The sequence below is a fragment of the Perca fluviatilis genome, chromosome 11, assembly GCF_010015445.1.
Source record: "Perca fluviatilis chromosome 11, GENO_Pfluv_1.0, whole genome shotgun sequence".
In the NCBI taxonomy this organism is placed as follows: domain Eukaryota; kingdom Metazoa; phylum Chordata; class Actinopteri; order Perciformes; family Percidae; genus Perca; species Perca fluviatilis.
In genome coordinates this window covers 6,657,175-6,683,821 of record NC_053122.1, presented here as the reverse complement: position 1 = coordinate 6,683,821, position 26,647 = coordinate 6,657,175, and the positions used below count along the sequence as shown (strand labels likewise).

General features: G+C 37.2%; 1 protein-coding gene across 1 annotated transcript in view; it reads right to left on the bottom strand.

The window, feature by feature from the left end:
* Positions 1-1,549: 1,549 nt before the first annotated feature.
* Positions 1,550-26,647, bottom strand: part of LOC120568552 (disco-interacting protein 2 homolog C) — a 107,477-nt gene continuing 82,379 nt past the window's right edge. The window contains exons 24-33 of the mRNA XM_039816134.1: positions 26,208-26,338; positions 25,157-25,325; positions 24,291-24,461; positions 22,362-22,391; positions 17,197-17,258; positions 15,251-15,308; positions 13,983-14,057; positions 13,096-13,270; positions 10,654-10,777; positions 1,550-1,819 (exon numbers count right to left, since the gene is read on the bottom strand). Of these exons, the coding sequence (XP_039672068.1) occupies positions 1,567-1,819; positions 10,654-10,777; positions 13,096-13,270; positions 13,983-14,057; positions 15,251-15,308; positions 17,197-17,258; positions 22,362-22,391; positions 24,291-24,461; positions 25,157-25,325; positions 26,208-26,338 (1,248 nt within the window). The 3' untranslated portion in view covers positions 1,550-1,566. The remainder of the gene's footprint in view (positions 1,820-10,653; positions 10,778-13,095; positions 13,271-13,982; positions 14,058-15,250; positions 15,309-17,196; positions 17,259-22,361; positions 22,392-24,290; positions 24,462-25,156; positions 25,326-26,207; positions 26,339-26,647) is intronic.

The following is a 26,647-nucleotide window of genomic DNA, read 5'->3' as shown; positions in this document are numbered from 1 at the left end:
CCCCCCGGACCCCGCCCTCGTATCAAAACATATCGCGCTCTTTGTAAGTGGTTGATATCGTAAAATACCATTTTTGCCACAGTTTGTTTTCCTGTAAATATCCTTTTCAAAAAAATAGCCTGAAACTTTTTCAACGACATGTTTAAAAAACTAACGGAACTAAAGCCACTTCAGCAAATACTTAACAGGAAAATATCAAAGTGACCCACACGCAACTATTAAAAGCCAGAATCTTTTGATAACGATTGTCCTCTTCGGCCTCTCGGGACGTACGATTGCCACTTTTTCGATAAAAACGTTCGGCACAAATGGGAGAACTTTTCTAGCTCTGGATGTGGCTGCACTTCCTCTCAGGCCTGAGTGCAAATCCGTCTAAAAAATAAAAAAAATACAACAAAAAGTAGTCGAGTGGTTGATATCGTAAAATATCACTTTTGCCACAGTTTGTTTTGTTCTATCCTTTTCAAAAAAATAGCCTGAAACTTTTAAATGTTAAACAAAAAAAACGAAACAAGCGCCTTTAGCAAAATACTTAACAAAGATTCTGGCTTTTTAAATTGCGTGTGGGTCACTTTAATATTTTCCTGCTATCGATTGTCCTCTTCGGAACGCCAATTGGCTCTTTTTCGGTAAAACGCTCGGCACAAATGGGGGAACTTTTCTTGCTCTGGATGGTGGGGGGGGCTGCACTTCCTCCTCTGGCCTTCAAATTAAAACCACAGCCTGATCGCTGAAAAAAAACACAAAAACCACTTGATTCTGTGGAGCTAGTTGGCAGCAGCACATAGTCAATTCAGGGCTGAAAAGCTGAAAATTATTTTCATTCTCAGGGCCAGAGCGTCTTAGCATTCCTTCATCTACCGGGGGGGTGGGGGTGGTGGCGCTACATGTTGTAGGCCACGTAGATGGGGGGGGTCCAGCTGGTCGGCCAGGAAGCCATCGTGCAGGTGGTTGATATCGTAAAATATCATTTTTGCCACCGTTACTTTCTGTAAATATCATTTTCAAAAGATAGCCTGAACTTTTTCGAGGACATGGCAAAAAAAACGAAAAGAAATAAAAAAACAAAAAACATACAAGCAACCTCAGCAAAAATACTTTACAGGAAAATATTGAAGTGACCCCACACGCAAATTTAAAAGCCAGAATCTTTGTTAACGATTGTCCGCTTCCGCCTCTCGGGACGCACGATTGCCACTGTATGCGGTAAACACGCTCGGCACTAATGGGAGAACTTGGTTGCTCTGGATGGGGGGGGGGTGGCTGCACTTCCTCTCAGGCCTGCTAATAGCGCCGCCTCCAAATTGAAACCACAGCCTGAACGCTAAAAAATAAAATAAAATACAAAAACACTTGATTCTGTGGAGCTAGTTGGCAGCAGCACATAGCCATGGGTTGGGGGGATGGGGGGGGTAAGCGCTGCCTGAGAAATTCAGGGCTGAAAAGCCAACAACCTTCGCGTGCCTCGCACTCCTGTTCAATTCTTTTCAGTCTCAGGAGCAGACGGTCTTGGCATTCCTTCATCCAACCTCCGTATCGGCCAGCTGGGGGGGGTGGGGAAGGGCGCTACATGTTGTAGGCCACGTAGATGGGGTCCAGCTGGTCGGCCAGGAAGCCGTCGCGCAGGTGCATGCGTTGCTTCTCGCCGCGGGAGTTGATGGGGATGACGCCGATGTCGACCACCACCACCACGCCCACGATCAGGTAGTGCTCCTCCAGGACCACGTTGGTGACCAGGGGGACCAGGTCCAGGGCCTCGTGCTCCGAGCCATCCAGCTCCACCACCACCACCAGCAGGTTGGTCCACGTGAACACGGCGCTGGAGGCACACGGGAAGAAACAACATGTCATTGCATCATAGGCGTAATTTACAGGGGGGCGTTACGACTCCCTCAATAATAAAGTCTGGGCTTTTTCAGTAGTTTTTTTGAGGCAATTGAATTATATAAACGTTTTTGTCGGGTTTTTTTCAAAGTTTTTCCCCCATTTCTTTAACATTTCTTGTCTCTTTTTTCAAGTTTTTTTACACAACTTTAAAAAAAAATTTTTGGGCTTTCTCAATACAAGCGGACCTCCCTAGATAGAAAAAAAGGCACAAAAAAGTCATAAATGTCAAAAGTAATAAAAAGTCATAGTATAGTATGTCAAACAATATATAAAAAAAACATACAAAGTCACAATATAGCATGTCTGTTATCAGTAAAGTATGTATTAGGGCTGCACAGTAGGGCTGGGCAATATATCGATATTATATCAACATCGATATATGAAACTAGATATGGTCTTAGATTTTAGATATCGTAATATCCTGATAGCACAAGTTTTCCTGGTTTTAAAGGCTGCATTACAGTAAAGTGATGTAATTTTCTGAACATCAGACTTAATAGCTGTTTTATTATTTACCTTTACCCATTTAGTCATTATATCCACATTACTGGTGATTATGTATCACCACTCACATTCAGTCAGTCAGGCCTACAATATTGCGGCAATATCGACATTGATGTATTTGGTAAAAAATATCAGGATATTTGATTCATTCCATAGCGCCTAGCTCAACTGCAGAGTATGTCGGGGGGTTTTTTCCATCGTCATTGTGATATCGACTGGTGCATTAAAAACATCGCAAAAGACACTCATAGAGATGTTTTGGGTTAGTTGAAAGAAATTATCAGTAGAAAACAGCACATTAAAATGTAACTGTCATTCTGCTTTTAGTGCTTTCTTTTATATTTAACACAATGTACAATGTGTTCAATATAAGCATGTTGGAAATGATTTCCTTTCATTTGTTTTAAATTCAGCATTTAGCAGAATACTGAAAGTAGCAGAAATGCAGAGCTGAGAACACTTTGATATCTGTTTATTTATTTATTTATTGCAAGTAATATCGGTATCCCAACGTTATCACATATCTCATAGTTTCCTCATGTTGTGCAGCCCCATTATGTGTAGTATGTCTGCTCGGTTCCTCTGCTGTTTCTGTGTTTTCTGTCTCCAGGGCTGCAGACCTGTGTAGAGTCTAAGCAGCGGCATGGGACACGCCTGGGTCCATTGTGCGCCATATAAACCAGAGCAGCAGCCAGTCTGTGGGCAGATCTCCTCACCACTCATCTCTGCGTTATGTCTTTAGCTTCCTTTTCCTTGTTTTTTTACAGCACATTTTCACTAATCCACTCCATACACTACTGACACGACAGATTCCTCCCATATATTTGTTGGATTTCTTTGGGTTGTTTTGTGATTAATAAATGACTTTATTGTGTGTGTCCTGTTTTTGTCACAGTCTTAGAGCCAGGCCAGACAATAGTTTGTCAAAAAAGCTCTAGAACAGCATGTCGAAAAAAGTCATAGTATAGCATGTCGACAAAATCAGAACAAAAGTCATAGTATAGTATATCGAAAAAAGTAATGGAAAAGTCATAGTATAGTATGTTGAAAAAATTCATTAAAAAGTCATAGTATAGTATGTCGAAAAAATTCATTAAAAAGTCATAGTATAGTATATCGAAAATAGTCATAGTATAGTATGTGTCATAGTATACATGTCAAAATGAAGTCATTGTATGTTGAAATAAGTCATAATAAAGTCATAGTATAGTATGTCGAAAAGAGATATAGTATAGTATGTCGAAAGTTTTTTATAAAAAAGTCATGGTATAGTACATTAAAGTTATTAAAAAAATCATAGTATAGTATGTCGAAAAAAGTCATAGTATAGTATGTCGAAAAAATTTAATAAAAATGTCATGGTATAGTACATAAAAGTTATTAAAAAAAATCATATATTGAAAAAAGTAATGAAAAAGTCATAGTATAGTATGTCGAAAAAATTCATTAAAAAGTCATAGTATAGTATATCGAAAATAGTCATAGTATAGTATGTGGACAAAATCAGAACAAAAGTCATAGTATAGTATGTCGAAAAAAGTAATGAAAAAGTCATATTATAGTATGTCGAAAAAATTCATTAAAAAGTGAGAGTATAGTATTTCGAAAATAGTCATATTATAGTATGTCAAAAACGTCATGAAAAAGTCAGTATAGTATTTTGAAAAAAGTCAACAGTATAGTATGTCGAAAAATGTCATAATAAAGTCATAGTATGTCGGAAAAGTCATAGTATAGTATATCGAAAATAGTCATAGTATAGTATGTCAAAAACGTCATGGAAAAGTCATAGTATACATGTCAAAATAAAGTCATTGTATGTCGAAATAAGTCATAATAAAGTCATAGTATAGTATGTCAAAAAAAAAAACAGTCACAGTATAGTACGTTAAAGATTCATGAAAAAGGTCATACTATGGCATAGTATGTCGAAATAAATTCATATTAAAGTATGTTGAAATAAAGTCATAAAAAAGTAATATTATAGTACATAAAAAAAGTCATAAAAAAGTCATAGTATAGTATGTTGAAAAATTCATAGTATAGTATGTCGAAAAGAGTTATAGTATAGTATGTCGAAAAAATGTATTAAAAAAGTCATGGTATAGTATGTTGAAAAAGTCATAGTATAGTATGTGGACAAAATCAGAACAATAGTCATAGTATAGTATGTGGACAAAATCAGAACAAAAGTTATAGTATGTCAAAAACGTCATGAAAAAGTCAGTATAGTATTTTGAAAAAAGTCAACAGTATAGTATGTCGAAAAATGTCATAATAAAGTCATAGTATAGTATGTCAAAAAAAAAAACAGTCACAGTATAGTACGTTAAAGATTCATGAAAAAGGTCATACTATGGCATAGTATGTCGAAATAAATTCATATTAAAGTATGTTGAAATAAAGTCATAAAAAAGTAATATTATAGTACATAAAAAAAAGTCATAAAGTCATAGTATAGTATGTTGAAAAAGTCATAGTATAGTATGTCGAAAAAATTTATTAAAAAAAGTCATGGTATAGTATGTTGAAAAAGTCATAGTATAGTATGTCGAAAAGAGTTATAGTATAGTATGTCGAAAAAAGTCATGAAAAAGTCAGTATAGTATTTTGAAAAAAGTCAACAGTATAGTATGTTGAAAATAGTCATAGTATAGTATGTCAAAAACGTCATGGAAAAGTCATAGTTGAAAAAAATCTGAACAAAAGTCATAGTATACATGTCAAAATAAAGTCATTGTATGTCGAAATAAGTCATAATACAGTCACAGTATAGTATGTCAAAAAAAAAAACAGTCACAGTATAGTACGTTAAAGATTCATGAAAAAGGTCATACTATGGCATAGTATGTCGAAATAAATTCATAGTAAAGTATGTTGAAATAAAGTCATAAAAAAGTAATATTATAGTACATAAAAAAAGTCATAAAAAAGTCATAGTATAGTATGTTGAAAAAGTCATAGTATAGTATGTCGAAAAGAGTTATAGTATAGTATGTCGAAAAAATTTATTAAAAAAGTCATGGTATAGTATGTTGAAAAAGTCATAGTATAGTATGTGGACAAAATCAGAACAATAGTCATAGTATAGTATGTGGACAAAATCAGAACAAAAGTCATAGCATAGTATGTCGAAAAAAGTAATGAAAAAGTCATAGTATAGTATGTCGAAAAAATTCATTAAAAAGTGAGAGTATAGTATTTCGAAAATAGTCATATTATAGTATGTCAAAAACGTCATGAAAAAGTCAGTATAGTATTTTGAAAAAAGTCAACAGTATAGTATGTCAAAAACGTCATGAAAAAGTCATAGTATACATGTCAAAATAAAGTCATTGTATGTCGAAATAAGTCATAATAAAGTCATAGTATAGTATGTCGAAAAGAGATATAGTATAGTATGTCGAAAGTTTTTTATAAAAAAGTCATGGTATAGTACATTAAAGTTATTAAAAAAAATCATAGTATAGTATGTCGAAATAAAGTCATAGAAAAATCATAGTATAGTATGTCGAAATAATTTAATAAAAAAGTCATAGTATAGTATGTCGAAAAAAGTTAATAAAAAAGTCATAGTATAGTACATAAAAGTTATAAAAAAATCATAGCATAGTAAGTCGAAATAATTTAATAAAAAAGTCATATTATAGTACATAAAAGTTATAAAAAAATCATAGTATAGTACATAAAAGTTATAAAAAAGTCATAGTATAGTATGTTGAAATAAAGTCATAAAAAAGTCATAGTATAGTATTTTGAAATAAATTAATAAAAAGTCATGGTATAGTACATAAGTTATTAAAAAAATCATAGTATAGTATGCGAAATAAAGGTCATAAAAAAAGTCATAGTACAGTATGTTGAAAAAAAGTTAATAAAAAAGTCATAGTATAGTATGTTGAAAAAAGTTAATAAAAAAAGTCATAGTGTAGTACATAAAAGTTATAAAAAAATCATAGCATAGTAAGTCGAAATAATTTAATAAAAAAGTCATATTATAGTACATAAAAGTTAATAAAAAAATCATAGTATAGTACATAAAAGTTATAAAAAAGTCATAGTATAGTATGCTGAAATAAAGTCATAAAAAAGTCATAGTATAGTATGTTGAAATAAATTAATAAAAAAGTCATGGTATAGTACATAAGTTATTAAAAAAATCATAGTATAGTATGTCGAAATAATTTCATAAAAAAGTCATGGTATAGTATGTCGAAATAAAGTCATAAAAAAGTCATAGTATAGTATTTTGAAAAAAGTCAACAGTATAGTATGTCGAAAATAGTCATAGTATAGTATGTCAAAAACGTCATGGAAAAGTCATAGTTGAAAAAAATCTGAACAAAAGTCATAGTATACATGTCAAAATAAAGTCATTGTATGTCGAAATAAGTCATAATACAGTCACAGTATAGTATGTCAAAAAAAAAAACAGTCACAGTATAGTACGTTAAAGATTCATGAAAAAGGTCATACTATGGCATAGTATGTCGAAATAAATTCATATTAAAGTATGTTGAAATAAAGTCATAAAAAAGTAATATTATAGTACATAAAAAAAGTCATAAAAAGTCATAGTATAGTATGTTGAAAAAGTCATAGTATAGTATGTCGAAAAGAGTTATAGTATAGTATGTCGAAAAAATTTATTAAAAAAGTCATGGTATAGTATGTTGAAAAAGTCATAGTATAGTATGTGGACAAAATCAGAACAATAGTCATAGTATAGTATGTGGACAAAATCAGAACAAAAGTTATAGTATGTCAAAAACGTCATGAAAAAGTCAGTATAGTATTTTGAAAAAAGTCAACAGTATAGTATGTCGAAAAATGTCATAATAAAGTCATAGTATAGTATGTCAAAAAAAAAAAACAGTCACAGTATAGTACGTTAAAGATTCAGGAAAAAGGTCATACTATGGCATAGTATGTCGAAATAAATTCATATTAAAGTATGTTGAAATAAAGTCATAAAAAAGTAATATTATAGTACATAAAAAAAGTCATAAAAAAGTCATAGTATAGTATGTTGAAAAAGTCATAGTATAGTATGTCGAAAAGAGTTATTAAAAAAGTCATGGTATAGTATGTTGAAAAAGTCATAGTATAGTATGTGGACAAAATCAGAACAATAGTCATAGTATAGTATGTGGACAAAATCAGAACAAAAGTTATAGTATGTCAAAAACGTCATGAAAAAGTCAGTATAGTATTTTGAAAAAAAGTCAACAGTATAGTATGTCGAAAATATAATAATAAAGTCATAGTATAGTATGTCAAAAAAAAAAACAGTCACAGTATAGTACGTTAAAGATTCAGGAAAAAGGTCATACTATGGCATAGTATGTCGAAATAAATTCATATTAAAGTATGTTGAAATAAAGTCATAAAAAAGTAATATTATAGTACATAAAAAAAAGTCATAAAGTCATAGTATAGTATGTTGAAAAAGTCATAGTATAGTATGTCGAAAAGAGTTATAGTATAGTATGTCGAAAAAATTTATTAAAAAAGTCATGGTATAGTATGTTGAAAAAGTCATAGTATAGTATGTGGACAAAATCAGAACAATAGTCATAGTATAGTATGTGGACAAAATCAGATCAATAGTCATAGTATAGTATGTGGACAAAATCAGAACAAAAGTCATAGCATAGTATGTCGAAAAAAGTAATGAAAAAGTCATAGTATAGTATGTCGAAAAAATTCATTAAAAAGTGAGAGTATAGTATTTCGAAAATAGTCATATTATAGTATGTCAAAAACGTCATGAAAAAGTCAGTATAGTATTTTGAAAAAAGTCAACAGTATAGTATGTCAAAAACGTCATGAAAAAGTCATAGTATACATGTCAAAATAAAGTCATTGTATGTCGAAATAAGTCATAATAAAGTTATAGTATAGTATGTCGAAAAGAGATATAGTATAGTATGTCGAAAGTTTTTTATAAAAAAGTCATGGTATAGTACATTAAAGTTATTAAAAAAAATCATAGTATAGTATGTCGAAATAAAGTCATAGAAAAATCATAGTATAGTATGTCGAAATAATTTAATAAAAAAGTCATAGTATAGTATGTCGAAAAAAGTTAATAAAAAAGTCATAGTATAGTACATAAAAGTTATAAAAAAATCATAGCATAGTAAGTCGAAATCATTTAATAAAAAAGTCATATTATAGTACATAAAAGTTATAAAAAAATCATAGTATAGTACATAAAAGTTATAAAAAAGTCATAGTATAGTATGTTGAAATAAAGTCATAAAAAAGTCATAGTATAGTATTTTGAAATAAATTAATAAAAAAGTCATGGTATAGTACATAAGTTATTAAAAAAATCATAGTATAGTATGTCGAAATAAAGTCATAAAAAAGTCATAGTACAGTATGTTGAAAAAAGTTAATAAAAAAGTCATAGTATAGTATGTTGAAAAAAGTTAATAAAAAAAGTCATAGTGTAGTACATAAAAGTTATAAAAAAATCATAGCATAGTAAGTCGAAATAATTTTATAAAAAAGTCATATTATAGTACATAAAAGTTAATAAAAAAATCATAGTATAGTACATAAAAGTTATAAAAAAGTCATAGTATAGTATGCTGAAATAAAGTCATAAAAAAGTCATAGTATAGTATGTTGAAATAAATTAATAAAAAAGTCATGGTATAGTACATAAGTTATTAAAAAAGTCATAGTATAGTAAGTCGAAATAATTTAATAAAAAAGTCATAGTATAGTAAGTTGAAATAATTTAATAAAAAAGTCATAGTATAGTATGTCGAAATAATTTAATAAAAAAGTCATATTAAAGTACATAAAAGTTAATAAAAAAGTCATAGTATAGTACATAAAAGTTATAAAAAAGTCATAGTATAGTATGTCGAAATAAAGTCATAAAAAAGTCATAGTATAGTATGTTGAAATAAATTAATAAATGTCATGGTATAGTACATAAGTTATTAAAAAAATCATAGTATAGTATGTCGAAATAAAGTCATAAAAAAATCATAGTATAGTATGTTGAAATAAAGTCATAAAAAAGTCATAGTATAGTATGTCGAAAAAAAGTCATAGTATAGTATGTTGAAATAAATTAATAAAAAAGTCATGGCATAGTATGTCGAAATAATTTAATAAAAAAGTCATAGTATAGTATGTCGAAATAGTAAGTCGAAATAAAGTCATAAAAAAGTCATAGTATAGTATGTTGAAATAAATTAATAAATATGTCATGGTATAGTACATAAGTTATTAAAAAAGTCATAGTATAGTATGTCGAAATAATTTAATAAAAAAGTCATAGTATAGTAAGTAAATTAATAAAAAAAGTACATAGTATAATTACATAAAAGTTATAAAAAAATCATAGTATAGTAAGTCGAAATAATTTAATAAAAAAGTCATATTATAGTACATAAAAGTTAATAAAAAAGTCATAGTATAGTACATAAAAGTTATAAAAAAGTCATAGTACAGTATGTTGAAATAAAGTCATAAAAAAGTCATAGTATAGTATGTTGAAATAAATTAATAAAAAAGTCATAGTATAGTATGTTGAAATAAATTAATAAAAAAGTCATAGTATAGTATGTTGAAATAATTTAATAAAAAAGTCATAGTATAGTATGTCGAAAAAAAGTCATAGTATAGTATGTCGAAAAAAAGTCATAGTATAGTATCTTGAAATAAATTAATAAAAAAGTCATAGTATAGTATGTTGAAATAAATTAATAAAAAAGTCATAGTATAGTATGTCGAAATAATTTAATAAAAAAGTCATGGTATAGTATGTCGAAATAAAGTCATAAAAAAGTCATAGTATAGTGATTTTATTTTGACATACTATAGTATGACATTTTTCATGATTTTTTTACATACTATACTATGACTTTTTTTCAATATACTATTCTATGACTTTTTTTCAGATTTTTTTTCAACATGCTATACTATGTTCACTATTTTTCGATATACTTATTAAACTTACTTATATAGTTATTTTAGTTTTTAATGTCAAAAAAAGTCATGAAAAAGTCATAGTATAGCATGTCGAAAAAAGTCATAGTATAGTTTGACCAAAAATGTCATAAAGTCATAATATATGTCGAAATAGAGAGAGTGAGCTTGTGACCGGGAGGTCGTGGGTTCAATCCCCAGGACAGTCGTACTGTATGCTGAAAAAGTCATAGTATAGTATGTCCAAAAACGTCATGATGTCAGTGTTTCATGATGTCACTGCGTCTCAGGTTAGCTTGCTGTCCTCACCACTCTGTGATGCTCTTGTGCGTCCTGATGACGGAGGTCTCGATGTCGATGGGGTGGTAACGCATCCCTCTAAGCTCCATGGCTTCCTCCAGCGCACCGACCACGTACAGGGCGTCGTGACGCTCTACACACACACACACACACACACACCACACACACACACGTTACTTTTCTGACAGTGACTTTATGACAAATGTACTTTCTCTAATTGGAATGTTGTTGTATTTTCTCATATATCACAAAAAAAACCCTCCTGGATATGGGAAATAAAACAGACCAATAAGATGTTTGTAAATAAAAATACAGACTACTTTTGCAAGTGTATTGTGTTATTTCACGTGATTGTGCTGCCACTCTGGCCCCAACACTCAACAAATCATGGTCAATTAATAATTCAAATAAAGGAAGACACAAACAGACCGAATGCACTCCAGGACCATCCACTGGTTACAGGGTAACTTTTTAATTTGGCCTGGGAACGTCTCACTGGCAATGCTATTCATCATGGCTGAATAGCTGAAGACATTGCACTTTAAATCGAACAGGTTCAAGTCTTCTTCACACTGATTTATCACTGTTAAAAGTTATAAAATAAACGCAGCTTTTGTCTGTTTTCTAGGTTAGTTTAAGGGTCCTAATGGCTGTACAGTAGGTGAAAATGGAAATAAATTAAGATTTGTGAAGCTTGCTAATTATATTTTTGGATTCAAGCAAAAACATTTCCTACCGATATTCAGTGTGTAAACATCGGACTATTTAAACACCAAAGATATGAACATTATAACACTGCAGTGTGTCAGATGTGTGCTCATCAGAGAGGAAAGATCCTCTTTGAGACCGTGACGTAACTCTCCGCTGAAAACCAGACTAATGGATTCCTTCAAGGATGGCAGCACTTAAAATCAGCCCTGAAGCTGTTCAATCCTCTCTGCTATATGAGAACACTAAAGGTCAGTTTTGGCCCCATCAATTATATATTTCACATTATTCTATGATTCATTTAAGTCACGTCCTCACCTCTAGGGCTGGGTACCGACCGGCTTGCCTCTAAAGCAGGGGTCTTCAATGTTTTTCTAAACCAAGGACCCTTTAACTGAAAAAGAGACCCCTACACATATTGTATAAAATGAAGTTGCATATTGAACTGGGCCTACAATAAAGTGTAGGGCGGCCTAAAGCCTTTATACATACCTTTTTAGTGCATGGAATACTAAGCTATTAAAATAACAATTGTGTTTTATAAATCATCTTTAAATGTTAAACATACAGTACACACCTTCTACTTCAATGCATTTCCTTTATTTTCATGACTATTTACATTGTAGTTTCTCACTGAAGGCATCAAAACTATGAATGAACACATATGGAATTATGTACTTAACAAAAAAGTGTGAAATAACTGAAAACATGTCTTATATTTTAGATTCTTCAAAGTAGCCACTCTTTGCTTTTTTTGATAACTCTGCAAACCCTTGGTGTTCTCTCAATGAGCTTCATGAGGTAGTCACCTGAAATGGTTTTACCTTCACAGGTGTGTTTTGTCAGGGTTCATTAGTGGAATTTATTCCCTTATTAATAAAAAAGCAAAGGGTGGCTACTTTGAGGAATCTAAAATATAAGACATGTTTTCAGTTATTTCACACTTTTTTGTTAAGTACATAATTCCATATGTGTTCATTCATAGTTTTGATGCCTTCAGTGAGAATCTACAATGTAAATAGTCATGAAAATAAATAAAAAAACGCATTGAATGAGAAGGTGTGTCCAAACTTTTGGCCTGTACTGTACATGTGTCACAGTGAATCCTTAGGATGAACTGGATCTGTGGATCTTAGTGACTACCTTACCTATAGACCTATAGACCAGTAAGCCTGCCATCAGTGGGGATTTATATTTGTTAAAGGTCCCATGGCATGAAAATTTCACTTTATGAGGTTTTTTAACATTAATATGAGTTCCCCCAGCCTGCCTATGGTCCCCCAGTGGCTAGAAATGGTGATAGGTGTAAACCGAGCCCTGGGTATCCTGCTCTGCCTTTGAGAAAATGAAAGCTCAGATGGGCCAATCAGGAATCTTCTCCTTATGAGGTCATAAGGATCAAGGTTACCTCCCCTTTCTCTGCTTTGCCCGCCCAGAGAATTTGGCCCATCCATGAGAGAGAGAGAGACATCATGGCTTTCAAACGAGCAAAGTGGCAGTTGGTCAAGGCCACCCCCCCCCCTCCACTTTAAATAATGTCTTTGGGGACGTGGTTGATTACGTTACTGTTGATCATCTGTCCATCGTCAGCCGTATAAAGCCCGTCCTGACAATTTGATTGGTCCGAACGGCTCTGGTTGGAGCATAGTTGCTCCACAACCGTCCAGACCCAACTTCCCGACCTCAAATGTTGTGGGCGGGGTTTAAGTTCGGCTGGATTCCAAGGCTACCAGCCCCACTCACCTCCGCTGGCGTCGGTCAGCTCGGTCCTGCGGAGGAAGCCCAGGTATCCGGTTCGAGCCCAGACGGTTTGCGTGTCTCCGAAGCTGAGCCTGGAGTTGAAATGGTCCGACTGCAGCGCCTCGTCCCCGTAGACGGTGAAGTAGCCGCTGGCGTTGTGGCCGCTGTGCACCCAGATCTACAACCACACCAGTCCATAAAGTGTCGTACCAAAAGGACAAATCCCATCGCCAACAGAATGTTTTTCATGATATAAAAAACATTGCAGGAGCAGGAACCAACAACTTTTTTATTTAACAACAATCATGGATGATTAAAACTATAATGAACATTTTCTGTCAAGTCACGAGTTGCTTAATCCAACAAATAGTTTACGAAACAAGATCACATTGTGTCCTAATTTGTTTTAAGTTTGCTTAGGAATGTATATTTTTATTTTCTAAAATATCAAGAAATACATGGTAACAATGTACTTGAAGGTATCTACATCAGACTGTCATGACACATGAACCCTAAACCCCCCTAACCCTCGGTAGTTATCTAACCCTAACCATAACTTGTCAAGACAAAACCGAAGGACACTTACTAAAAGAAGCGTTATGTCATAAACGTTTATGACTTGTTTTATAATGTTTATGACATGTTCATGACAGTGTCATGTCACTCTTATGTAGATACCTTCAAGTAAAGTGTTACCTTGCGTTTTAATCCCTTTTATTCAATCATCAAGCATGCCCACCTCAATGTCAGGTAGGTCTCTGCAGACAGGAAGAAGTGAGTCACAACTAAACAGGGAAGTACACACTTTCTGTTTGTGAAGTGCTAAACTCTTCTTCCCATGTTCTCTCATGAGCTCTATTTGTGTAAAAAAAGGGGATTTATAGACAGACCTCGCCCAGATGTGACTCTCCCATTGGTCCCTTGGTCTCTGGGTTGGCGATGATGATTCGGACCCCCGGCAGGATCTGTTCACAAATCAGGGACCACACATCAACATTTAGACCAACGGTGTCAAACTCCGTTTCACTGAGGGCCGGACTGGAAAATGAAAATCATGTCAAGACGCCAGACGTGTGGAGTTTATTGACATGCTTTTATTTAAGAGAAAAAGTCAAATATGTTATGACTGCATTATTGCATGTCTCATATAGCTTTCTAACTTAGCCACTTAAAAGCGGAAAAAACATTAAAAAAATTACAAAAAAACCCAGAAAAAGCGACAAAAACTAGCTAGGCCAAAATGTATTGTGAACCAAAATTGATATGCGCAGTTGTCAGTTTCCCGCCCAGCGCCCGCGTCGTTTAAATAGCAAATGGACCCTGCGCCCATCTGTGCACCCATGGGCGTGCTGGTCTTACAGGGAGATGTGTTCAGGTGCATTCTGGGCGTGCTGGTCTTACAGGGAGGTGTGTTCAGGTGCATTCTGGGCGTGCTGGTCTTACAGGGAGGTGTGTTCAGGTGCATTCTGGGCGTGCTGGTCTTACAGGGAGGTGTGTTCAGGTGCATTCTGGGCGTGTTGGTCTTACAGGGAGGAGTGTTCAGGTGCATTCTGGGCGTGCTGGTATTACAGGGAGGTGTGTTCAGGTGCATTCTGGGCGTGCTGGTCTTACAGGGAGGTGTGTTCAGGTGCATTCTGGGTGTATTGCTATCTTGAGGCAGCGGGAAGTGATCACGCCATTGACCAACAAAAACCTGGTCTAAAGTCAATAGCGCAGCATTTCATTGTTATTTTAACAGCAAATTAGTGAAGCGCGCCTAGGCTTATGAACAGCGTGCGCACACTATGCTTGTTACACACACAGCAGCACACAAACATGCAGAAGATTAAAAATAAAAATATGATGGTGTAAATCCTCCATCATAATAGCAATGCTCCAAGGTCCAAACGCACCTGGCTTTTAAAGGTAATGGGAGCTGATCTCTGATTGGTTGATTGCATGTTACGCCCAAAACACACCTCTGATTAATGAAGACACTAAGTACAACCCTTTAGAACCAGGCGCCCGGCACACAGACCCTTTTCACCACCGTTAAACTAGCAAAAGTGGATTCATACACGCCCTAAACACACCTGAGCCAGGCGCTTCACGACATGCGCTTACATCCTTAAAATAGGGCCATTAGACTACAGGATGAAGGAACAAAAAACCACCTTACCTTCCCAGACTCCATCAGAGGCAGGCTGTGTGGTGACCCCCTCTCTACTAGTCGCACCCTGCAGGGGAAAACAAAGAGACAAAGAGACTTTTCTTAAACAAAAAAATGAACATAGATTTAAGGAAACAAGAGTGTTTAAATTAAAAGGGACCGAAGCAAATTTAGATGACACTCCAATAGGGAAGACTTTATGTCCTGCTTATACTGTATGAACTGTAAATATTTTGTCTGTAAATATAAAATGAACACTTTTCTTTTTTTGCTGTAAAATATTTGTAATTTCTTTGAAAATTAAATTTTTTTTAATATATTTTATTTAATGTTTTTCTGCCATATTTACCTCTGTGGTTAACAAAGTTTGGACATACTGTAGTTTGACAAATGTGTAATAAAACAATAACTAACCAGTCAACTGTTTTTCTCCTCAGAATAAAGTACTCATATTTCTTAATTTTTTTAAGATCATTTTTTGGGGCATTTTTTGGACTTTATTGACAGGACAACTGAAGACATGAAAGAAGGGAGAGAGAGAGAGAGAGAGGGGGGGGGGAATGACATGCAGTAAAGGGCCGCAGGTCAGAGTTGAACCCGCGGCCGCTGCGTCGAGGAGTAAACCTCTGGATATGGGCGCGCGCCCCACCAGGTGAGCTACCCAGGCGCCCCTAAAAATTTGTCCTTTTGAAGGATTTGATTTATATTAACACAATATGCTCACGGGGAACAAACCAGGGACTTTTTAGACTTTAAATGTGCCATTTTAAATGAAATTACACAGGACGTTGGGGGAAAAAAAACAAACAATAATTATACTTTCAACCCAACAACTACATATAAAATAAAAATGTCGATCCTCAAACAGAACGCGACAGAAGCGGTTGGTCGGATTATAAACGAAAGACGAAGCGTCCCTGCTAGAAACAGGCCTGCTTGAATCAACAGTGATTACATGTAATCATGCACACTGACAGTTCTATTTTTACACAGCAGGACTGGGACTTCTCTCAGGCTGAAGGCCACAATGATCTGCACTGCAGCAACAGGCAACAGGCAACAGGCAACAAAGCAACTTTGAGTCCATGAAAAGCGCTATATAAATTCAATTTATTATTATTATTATTATTATTATTATTAACAGGACGGACGTTTCCCCAGACTTTTGCTAACAGCTCCTGACACGTTTAACCCTCCTGTTGTCCTTGGGTCAAAATAGCCCAAAAACGAACATGGATCAATGCTTTACGCGAGTAAAATGAAGGGTCAGATCAGTACTTTCATTAAATGTCGGGTGTCTATTACATTTTATAGCAAGTAAAAAAACAATAAAATGGTTTCTAAACAGTATCCGGACTAAACTTTGACAGTCTGTAATTATCCACTCAATCGCAGTCTATATCCACGACGTTACCTTCCTCTTTCTATGCGTTGGAGTTCTAACCTCCGGTGGATTTGTGAGGACTATGGTTAACTGCTCCTCAGATCTCTGCAGGGGAAATCCAGACAGCTAGCTAGACTATCTGTCCAATCTGAGTTTTCTGTTGCAAGACTAAGACTATATGCACAGCTGGCGTCTTTTATGATGAGAAAAAGTTGACTAGGGCGCTTTTGTAGTGAAAAAAAAGCTGGCAGGTTGGTTTTTATTCCAGCTGCTCATCGTACAAAAAGTTTGGATATAATGAGAAGCTTAAAAAAAGTTTTTTTTTGAGACAATATGACGGTTTCAGGCACATCAGGCTGTCACCCTCACAGCCTCTGAAACACTTCCAGTCTGAGAAAGACGCACTTTAAACCCATCAAACTCAGTCTGAGTCACATTTCATGCTGGGTGACACTGAAAATAGCATCTCGAGAGTCTCCCGAATTTGTTTTGCCGGAGTTTTTTGGCTTTCTGCAGAGGAATCTGACTTCGGTTTGAAAATCGGAACTGTTCACTGGTTTCTTCAACTCACCTGTCATGCCGTAGCGCTCTCATATCGACGAACACAGTCGTGGGGTCAGGTCCTGAGGTTCCCTGAGAAACAACAACAACAACAACAACAGCGTCACACCGTGTCCCTTAACACAACTCCTGCCCAGTGGTGTAGTCTAGTTTTTTTTTTTGGTAGAGTATACTGTCATTTTTTCCCCTCCCAGCATTAGACTCGCCTGTCCCAGATCGACAACCCCATAGGTTTTTTGTAATGTTACCGCTTAAAGCATCAGCCTCATCTTGGATCATTTTCTGTAGTTTAAAGGAATACACCACCGTTTGTTGAAATAGGGCTTATCACGGTCTACCCTGGCTGTAGATAGGTGGACCAATGCATTTTTTTGTCTCAGTGCAAGTAATTAGGTTGTTTCTTGTCTTTTGTTGGCTCACTTTTACTCACAACATGCTAAACGGCAACATAGGATTCCATTCACTACGCTAAGCTAACTAGCGGCAGCGCTGCCGGTGTTGCACCGGACTAAAACAATGCGTGCACAAAAAATGCGTTGGCCCACCTATCTACAGCTAGGGGAGGCCGTGATAAGCCCTATTTCAACAAACGGTGGCGTATCCCTTTAACGTTAAAGCAACACTAAAGCATTTTTCCCGCTTCAGTCCCCCTACAGGTTGGAAGCGGAATTGTCCATTAACGCTGTCGTAATGTCTCATTATGTCTCATTCGAACTACAGAGCCGCTACCCGATCTGGCAAACTTGCATAATGTAATGTAATGGACAATTCCGCTACCAAGCTGTAGGGGGACCGAAGCGGGAAAAGTGCTTTAGCGTTGCTTTAACGTCTGCCGCAGTGTCACTCGAAGCGGCAGTATAGCTTCAGGGGCAGGCTTATCAAAACACAGAAAGAGTGTAGTTTACATTTGCTTTCGTTTCATATATCTACTTCGGTGATTCACATTAGTCAATTCCAAATTTGCGCAGAGAATGACCGCCAAGCAACTGTGTAGTTGTTCCTGTGTAGTTGTTCCTGTGTAGTTGTTCCTGTGTAGTTGTTCCTGTGTAGTTGTTCCAACACAGACGGGGTGAATTTATGAACGTACTGTAAGTGTGAAAGTTCTCTTACAAAAAAAATCATCGTTACGTAACGTTATCCTAGTGGGTATACGGAAATCCTGTTTGACCGTTCCTAGCTGGGTATACTCCGTATACCTGCGTATCATTTAGACTACACCACTGCTCCTGCCACTGTACAACTGCATGACAACCACTTCCTCTACTGCTACTGCTACCAGAGGATGCTACTGCTCGTGCATGAGTGCTCACAGACACAAGCTTCTCCCTCCACAGCGGAGGGAGAAGCTTTGGCTTTGAGAAGATTGACGGGATCCCACAAAACCTCTACAACATTTGACAAAATGGAGGGGAGAACAATGTGGGAGCGACAGCAGCGGGATGATCTTTATAGGGAAATCAGCAAAACATAAAAGAGATTAACCCTCATGGTGTCCTCGGGTCAAATTTAAACAGTTTTCAAAGTTTGTTATATCAGAAATATGGGAAGTTGAAATGAGTCCCGTAAATGTCGAGAAAAGTGACAAAAACGTTGGGAACACTGCAAAAAATGTTGGGAAAAGCGACAAAAACAACGATAAAAACGTACCGGAAGAAAACGTCAAAAAGTTTGGAAAAAGTGACCAAAACGTCAAAAAAAAGACCAAAACATCTAAAAAATAGCTATGAAAATGTTGAAAAAAAAACAGCAAAAAACAAAGAAGAAAAAAAGAACTTTACAAAAAGCAAGCAAAACGTTGAGAAGGGACAACAACAGCGTTTTCTTCATGGTCGACAGGAAGACAACACAAGGGTTAAAATAAAGATATCCCAAAATAAAATAAAAAAGATTCTTCTTTCTTGATCGACATGCAAACAAAAAGTCACAATGAAAACACAATTTCTTTTAGAGGAAAGAAAGAGAGGGAAAAGTGATATCAAGCCAGGGGAAAAGAAAGATGGAAGAAAGGGGTGATGATGACATAGCGGAGTGATTGCATCCCGGTACGTAAAAACTCCTAAATGTGAGGGAAAACTTCCAATCAAGTCAGAGAAAAGGAAAGAGATAAAGACCCCCGTTCCGACCTCTCTCCCTCTCTCTCTTCCTCCACCATCCCTCCATCCCCCTTTTCTGTACACAGAGCCCGGCACTGGACACACAGCGGCATGCTGGGAGTCAGAAGCCAGCACACCCAGTGTACAAAATGGCAGATAGCATCATCTCCATGAGGCAGCTAAATAGATTACTTCTCAGACCTTTTAAAGTCCACCAGAGGAAGAATATTTAATGACTGACAACTGTTAGGAACATATGGACCAATGGAGGCGAGGTGGTTTGAGAAGCTTCTATGGACTAAAGAAAATTTCTTTACGCCTTTATTTTTTTGTGATGACTCTGGGTCACTATTGGAAGATATCGGTGCACGGTTACACCAGAGAGTTAGCCTGGAAATCCAGATCCAAATCAGAAAGATTAAGGGTCACGCAATGGGTAATGAAAATGGCCCAACTCGAGGGGCGGCACCAAGCATGCATTTGAAAGTCTCACTGCACGCAATTGGATAACACTACGACCAATCACAACCAGCGGAGCTAACTGGTAGATTAAACTCTTAGCTACCAGCAGAGCTAACTGGTAGATTAAACTCTTAGCTACCAGAGGAGCTAACTGGTAGATTAATCTCTTAGCTACCAGCGGAGCTAACTGGTAGATTAAACTCTTAGCTACCAGAGGAGCTAACTGGTAGATTAAACTCTTAGCTACCAGAGGAGCTAACTGGTAGATTAAACTCTTAGCTACCAGCGGAGCTAACTGGTAGATTAAACTCTTAGCTACCAGAGGAGCTAACTGGTAGATTAAACTCTTAGCTACCAGCGGAGCTAACTGGTAGATTAGACTCTTAGCTACCAGAGGAGCTAACTGGTAGATTAATCTCTTAGCTACCAGAGGAGCTAACTGGTAGATAAACTCTTAGCTACCAGCGGAGCTAACTGGTAGATAAACTCTTAGCTACCAGCGGAGCTAACTGGTAGATTAAACTCTTAGCTACCAGCGAGACTAACTGTTAATAAACTCTTAGCTACCAGAGGAGCTAACTGGTAGATTAAACTCTTAGCTACCAGCGGAGCTAACTGGTAGATTAAACTCTTAGCTACCAGCGGAGCTAACTGGTAGAGTAAACTCTTAGCTACCAGCGGAGCTAAGTGGTAGATTAAACTCTTAGCCCAGCGAGGCTAACTGGTAGATTAAACTCTTAGCTAGTCCAGAGGAGCTAACTGGTAGATTAAACTCTTAGCTACCAGCGGAGCTAAGGTAACTGGTAGATTAAACTCTTAGCTACCAGCGGAGCTAACTGGTAGATTAAACTCTTAGCTACCAGAGGAGCTAACTGGTAGATTAAACTCTTAATTTCCAGAGGAGCTAACTGGTAGATTAAACTCTTAACTACCAGAGGAGCTAACTGGTAGATTAAACTCTTAGCTACCAGAGGAGCTAACTGGTAGATTACACTCTTAGCTACCAGAGGAGCTAAGTGGTAGATTAAACTCTTAGCTACCAGAGGAGCTAACTGGTAGATTAAACTCTTAACTACCAGAGGAGCTAACTGGTAGATTAAACTCTTAGCTACCAGAGGAGCTAAGTGGTAGATTAAACTCTTAGCTACCAGAGGAGCTAACTGGTAGATTAAACTCTTAACTACCAGAGGAGCTAACTGGTAGATTAAACTCTTAGCTACCAGAGGAGCTAAGTGGTAGATTAAACTCTTAGCTACCAGAGGAGCTAACTGGTAGATTAAACTCTTAACTACCAGAGGAGCTAACTGGTAGATTAAACTCTTAGCTACCAGAGGAGCTAAGTGGTAGATTAAACTCTTAGCTACCAGAGGAGCTAACTGGTAGATTAAACTCTTGCCGTATCCGGTCGGCAAAACAGCAAAAACATCCTTCTTGCAAAGGACCGATTCATTCAAACGACTGGTGTTCATCCGTAGCCATCTTGCAATGTTGACTTCGACGCCACAGCGCTGTCGTCATCTGTTTACCTCGCCTCTGGCCCGCCTATATCAGATACACCGATGTGATTGGTGCAGCTCGGCTACCAGGGCATAGTTAATGAGCATCATTACACAATGCCAGAGTGACTTCGCTGAGCAAATTCAAATTGTGCTCTCGAGAGAACTCTGGATTTCCAGGGTCCCAGAGAGTGGCACAACAAAATGTGTTTTCAACTCCTTAAATCAGTCGCTAAGTTGACGATAAGTTTTGTTAGTCTGGATCGACGACGTCATTTCCAGGATAATCACGATGCGTGTTGCGGTCGTCTAACTCCATTTTCAATGGGAAACAACAACAAACTTCAAGCTAGCGAGCTACACGCTTAAAAGTTTTGAAGAAAATTTGGATCATGCAACAAGTCAGGCCTGCTTGGTTCTTTTAGGTAATGATTGTTAAGATTTACAAAGAATATGTTTAGGGCATTTCTCTCTAACTGGGACGTTTTGGGACCGATTGGTGGGATTGCTGTGGACGAAGTACACATAGAGATACACTGGTAAGAGTTAATGAGGTTCAACCATGTATCCAGCTAATTTAAATAGCTCACGTTACTGTACAACAACAGCAACAGTTAACTTCATTTAATATTGTATGTGCCGTTTTCTTTTGCAGGGTGCAAATGTTCCACCAAAACAAGTTCCTTTCCGAGACTATTTTGCATCCAGAGTTTAGTGCCGCCCAAGAAGATTGTGATTGGTTTAAAGAAATGTCCAATAGTTCAATAAAAGAAAGTTGTAAAGAATTTCCTAATTCAGAATTAGTGTTTTTCATTGTCATTGCGATATCAACTTGCGCAATAAACGTGAAAGACATTTAGTGTAAAACAGTAAACTATCATTCTTTTCTTTTTTTGTTCAATAGTTCAACACCCAATTTGTTGTATTTTAGCAGTATGCTGAAAGCGGCCGAACCGAGTACACTGTTTATGTATCGCAAGTGATATCGCTATACTCAAAATAATCCTTAAAAAACCTGGATCTAAGCCAGCTGAGTGAGTGAAGTGCTGGTAAGCAGAGGTGGTGGAGGTGGTTTGGGCGGGTGGGGGTGGGGGTGGGGGTGGGGGGTGATGGTGGTTCCCTACCTGGTCAGCAAGCTTTCCCAGCCTGTGAGGCTACAGCAGCAGAGAGGGGCGGAGGAGGAGGTAAGGAGGTAAGGAGGGAGGGCGGAGACAAACCCAAGTATGAGATATGTGGGTGGGGTTATGGTTAAAACAAGAAAAGAGGAGGGAAGGAAAAGAAAAAAATGTCAAAATGGAAAAACCCAAAGAAACAAAACAAGCTGTCAGGACTGAAAAAAAAAAAAAAACTAGTGCTGGGCGATATGGAGTAGAATCAGATATCACGATATTTTTGACCAAATACATCGGTATCGATATTGCGACGACATTGTAGGGTTGACAACTGGTGCTTTCCCAAAATATAATCATCAATAATGTGGTGAACAGTTTCAAGTGAAATTATAGAGAAAACATATATAAATAGTTTTCCCAGCTATATACTGACTATGTTCACATGTATGCACAAAAATAGTGTGATGTTAAAACAAATCTGCAATTCTTCAAATGATATTCCCTCAAAATGTTTTAAAACAGATTTTCCGAGGAATTGAGTTAGTATGTGCTTGTTATTATCAATTTAGACAACGTAATTGTATATCACGATATCTCGGTACATGACTTCATCACGCTATAATTCCATTGAAAGACGATGCATTATCATATTGAATTATCGCCCAGCCCAAACAAATGTTAGTTTTAGTAATTTAAAGCTGCTGGAAAATAGTTAATAGGTTTGTTTAGATTACAGAGCAGTCATTTATGGCGTTTTTCCTTTACATGGTACCTGCTCGACTCTCATCGACTCTACTCGCCTCCCTGGTACCTGCTAACAATATGAACTCAGTCGAGGTTCCAAGCGCGCTGAGGCGATAGACATGAAAACCTGCAGACTACCGATTGGTCGGAGAGAATCGTCACTAATCACTGCGTCATCATTGCTAGCGACGGACGGGGGTGTCCTGAACGCGATATTACGAATCCCACTATGGCCACGCCAAGACCCGCCCTTCAATAGCATTTATTGGCCAGGCGTCCGTGCTTACGCAAGGTAACATAACCCCATTTGTACAGCTCCTATCCCGTGACCAATTGGCTATCCTAACCTTAACCACTAGAGGTCAAATGCCTAACCCCAACCAATCTGCGTCCTGAACAAACTCGCCATTTTTAAATACTTTAGCCATACTTCTTTTGAAACTAAATGAGTCTTCTGGCTGTGGCTACAGAATCAAAAACAACACACCTTCGATGTTCTGTGTCGCATTAGGTCACGGCAGTTTCCTGTGGCCTCACACGTGAGGCGGTACTAAATCTGCAATGGAAAAAGGAGGACGGGGCACCGCGGCCGAGTAGAGCCGAGCTGAGCCGATACTAGCAGTGGGTAAGCGCCATTAGTACACTGCATAATTAGTCGTTTTGCTGCAATGTTAGTGTATATTGATCCCGTGCAGTTAGAAATCACTGTTCTGCACGACAGCATTGCACTGCTGAATAAATTATGTTAAACATGTGTATTAACATTTCAAAACTCTTTATAAAAGCTTGTTTTTTCATTCTATCTGACCACTAATATTCTATAAAATGGTCAGCAATTTTTAAATTGAATACAAACGTGGCAATACACAGATAATGACTGAATTATCTAGAGCAGATCACAAGATATCCTTGTATTCCTTTAGTAGCAAAGGGGAAAACAAAACGTTGTGACATGTACATATGAACTTGGGCAATATCCTGATTTGATCCACTTAAGGTTGCAAATCATAGCAGAGATGTAAAAGCAATGATCTGCTTGAAATCGAAGAATGACGCTGAACCTGAAAGCTGAATGTCTCAAAGAAATGGTGTGCTTGGATGAAGCAGCTAGTTTCTCATACGCGAGTGCACAATATCTATTTCGAATCAAGCCACAAAGGCCCCGAGAGAAAACCAGGAGCGGAAAGTCGGACCGACCTGCAGGCAGATGGCCAGGTTGACCCGGCAGCCGAAGGAGGTGCTGACGGCTCGAGGGTGCAGCCCCAGGTCCTTGAAGAGTTTGGAGAAGGACTGCGTCAGGGCTATCCTGGGACGCTCCTCCGCTACAACCACACACGTCCTCACCCGAGACAAGTCCAACCCTCGAGACTGAAGCGGACAAAGAGGAAGAAGAGGACATTTAGTATCGGTGATCCGTTCCCTTTTAGCTTTGCGTGCCACTTCAAAGAGCCCCTATTATGCGTCTTTTTTTTTTCATGGTCCTGCTTGACGCCCTGCTACGCCCTTCACTGCTACTACTACTATTTCTAGTCATATTTCTATAATGTTTATTGGTCTTTTTAATTGCCACTGTTCATCACACCAACTGCTATAATTATTATGAATATGAATATGTCTACTATGGCTACTGTCGCACCAAATGCTTGCTCGTGGGAAATTGTTGGGTCTTTGTAAATTATAGAGTGTGGTCTAGACCTGAGACAACTCCTGTTATAAATATAAGTACAATTGAATTGAATTTTAGATGTATAAAGTACAAAAAAAAACCATTTCACTCCAAATGGAGCTTTCTCTCCCACAGGCAACACTTTTTCTCAACTGCCTGAAACGCCTTCGCCCACATGCCTGTTTCCTCAATTAATGATGTCATTGACTGAGAAAGCCAGGAGCTGCAGCAACGGGCAGTACGAGAAACATAATACTTTTTAAATCCTGTAAAACCTATTCTAGAAGACCCCAACAGTACAAATGATGATGAAAAGGAGAATAATAGGGGCTCTTTAAATTCATAAAATATCAAGGGAACAACACAAACTCTTCTGGAGACACAGCGCCCCCTTTACCTTCAGCGACTCGGTCTGCAGGCCGAGGCCTTTGGTGCAGAGCTCCATGACGCTGTAGGAGCAGAAAGTGTCGCGGACTTTGTACTGACTGACGACCGACAGCCAGAGAGCCGGGTTCACCTCCAGCTCGGCCGGAGGAATCAGGATGGACTGGTGACCTGAGTACACACTGCACAGAGGAACCAGACAAGAGAAAAGACATGGCTAGTACTGTTGGGTATGTTCCATCTACAACAAGTTGTAAAGATGCTCTTCAAAACAAATCTTCCTCTTTGACCTGACTTCCCCCCTTCTTCTGCATCTTCCCTCCCTGACTAGAATGGGTATTTAAAGGTCCCATAAAGTAAAAAATGAGATTTCCATGTCTTTTTTTAATTATAAAGCAGGTAGAGGTTGCTCTATAAAAACTGTGAAAGTATCAAAACGCTCAATCCACAGAGAAAAGCACACAGCCCGTATTCAGAAACTGTTCCTTTAAACGAGCCGTCAGGACTTCTGTACGGTTGTGATGTCACAACTACACTATATATTGGTCGAAAGTGGCTCTACAGTGCCGTTACAGTCTGTCCCCGGCTGCAATGATGGTGCAGAAACGCAGAGAACCCCAGGAAACGCTGACCAATCAGAGCAGACTGGGCATTTTCAGGAGCGAGGCTTTAAGAGACAGGCGCTAAAACGGAGCATTTCAGACAGAGGGTGAAAACAGGTATATTCAGACAGACCGTATGAGAAAAATACAGTGTTTTTTAACATTATGTAAACATGTTCTAGTACTAAATACATGTATGAACCTGAAAATTAGCATGATATGGGACCTTTAAGCACCAGTCGTAGATTTGGCAACAAAGAGGTTAGCCGTGAAAGGCCACAGGCGCTGCCATTCAAGAAGCTGAATTTAGCTAGTAGCAGGCTAAGCTAACGTCCAAACCAACGCGTGTCGAGACAAAATGACTGATTTAACATGCACTAAATAACTTAAACCAGATAGTTTGCATTGCTTATATATTGAAAGATAACACTAAATTGAGCTTTTTTTTTTTATTTGTCTGACCTGCAAAGGCACCAGAGGACGAAGCCCAGGCCGCAGTACGGGTCCAGGCAGATGGCGACCTCCCTGGACGGGTAAAGCTCACACTGCAGCTTGATGGAGCGGCAGAAGGCACTGGTGGCTGTGTGAGACATCTAAAACAGCAAAGGCACACACACACACACACACACACACACACACACACACACACACAGCGCTCAGAAAACAGTCGTCCATGCATGGCGATATTTCTCTGCAGTGCAGCTTCTAGAAACACGTTTTAGTTTACTAGTGTGTAGGAAAGAAATGGAGAAATTCTCACTGGTCTGTGACCTTTTGTGCAGTCTTGTATTATGTACTTGAAAGAACTACTTGAGTAAAAGTACAAGTATCTTGCCAGAAAATTACTTTGGTAGAAGTTAAAGTCACCTTTTAGATTTATTGCTTAAGTAAAAGTCTGTACT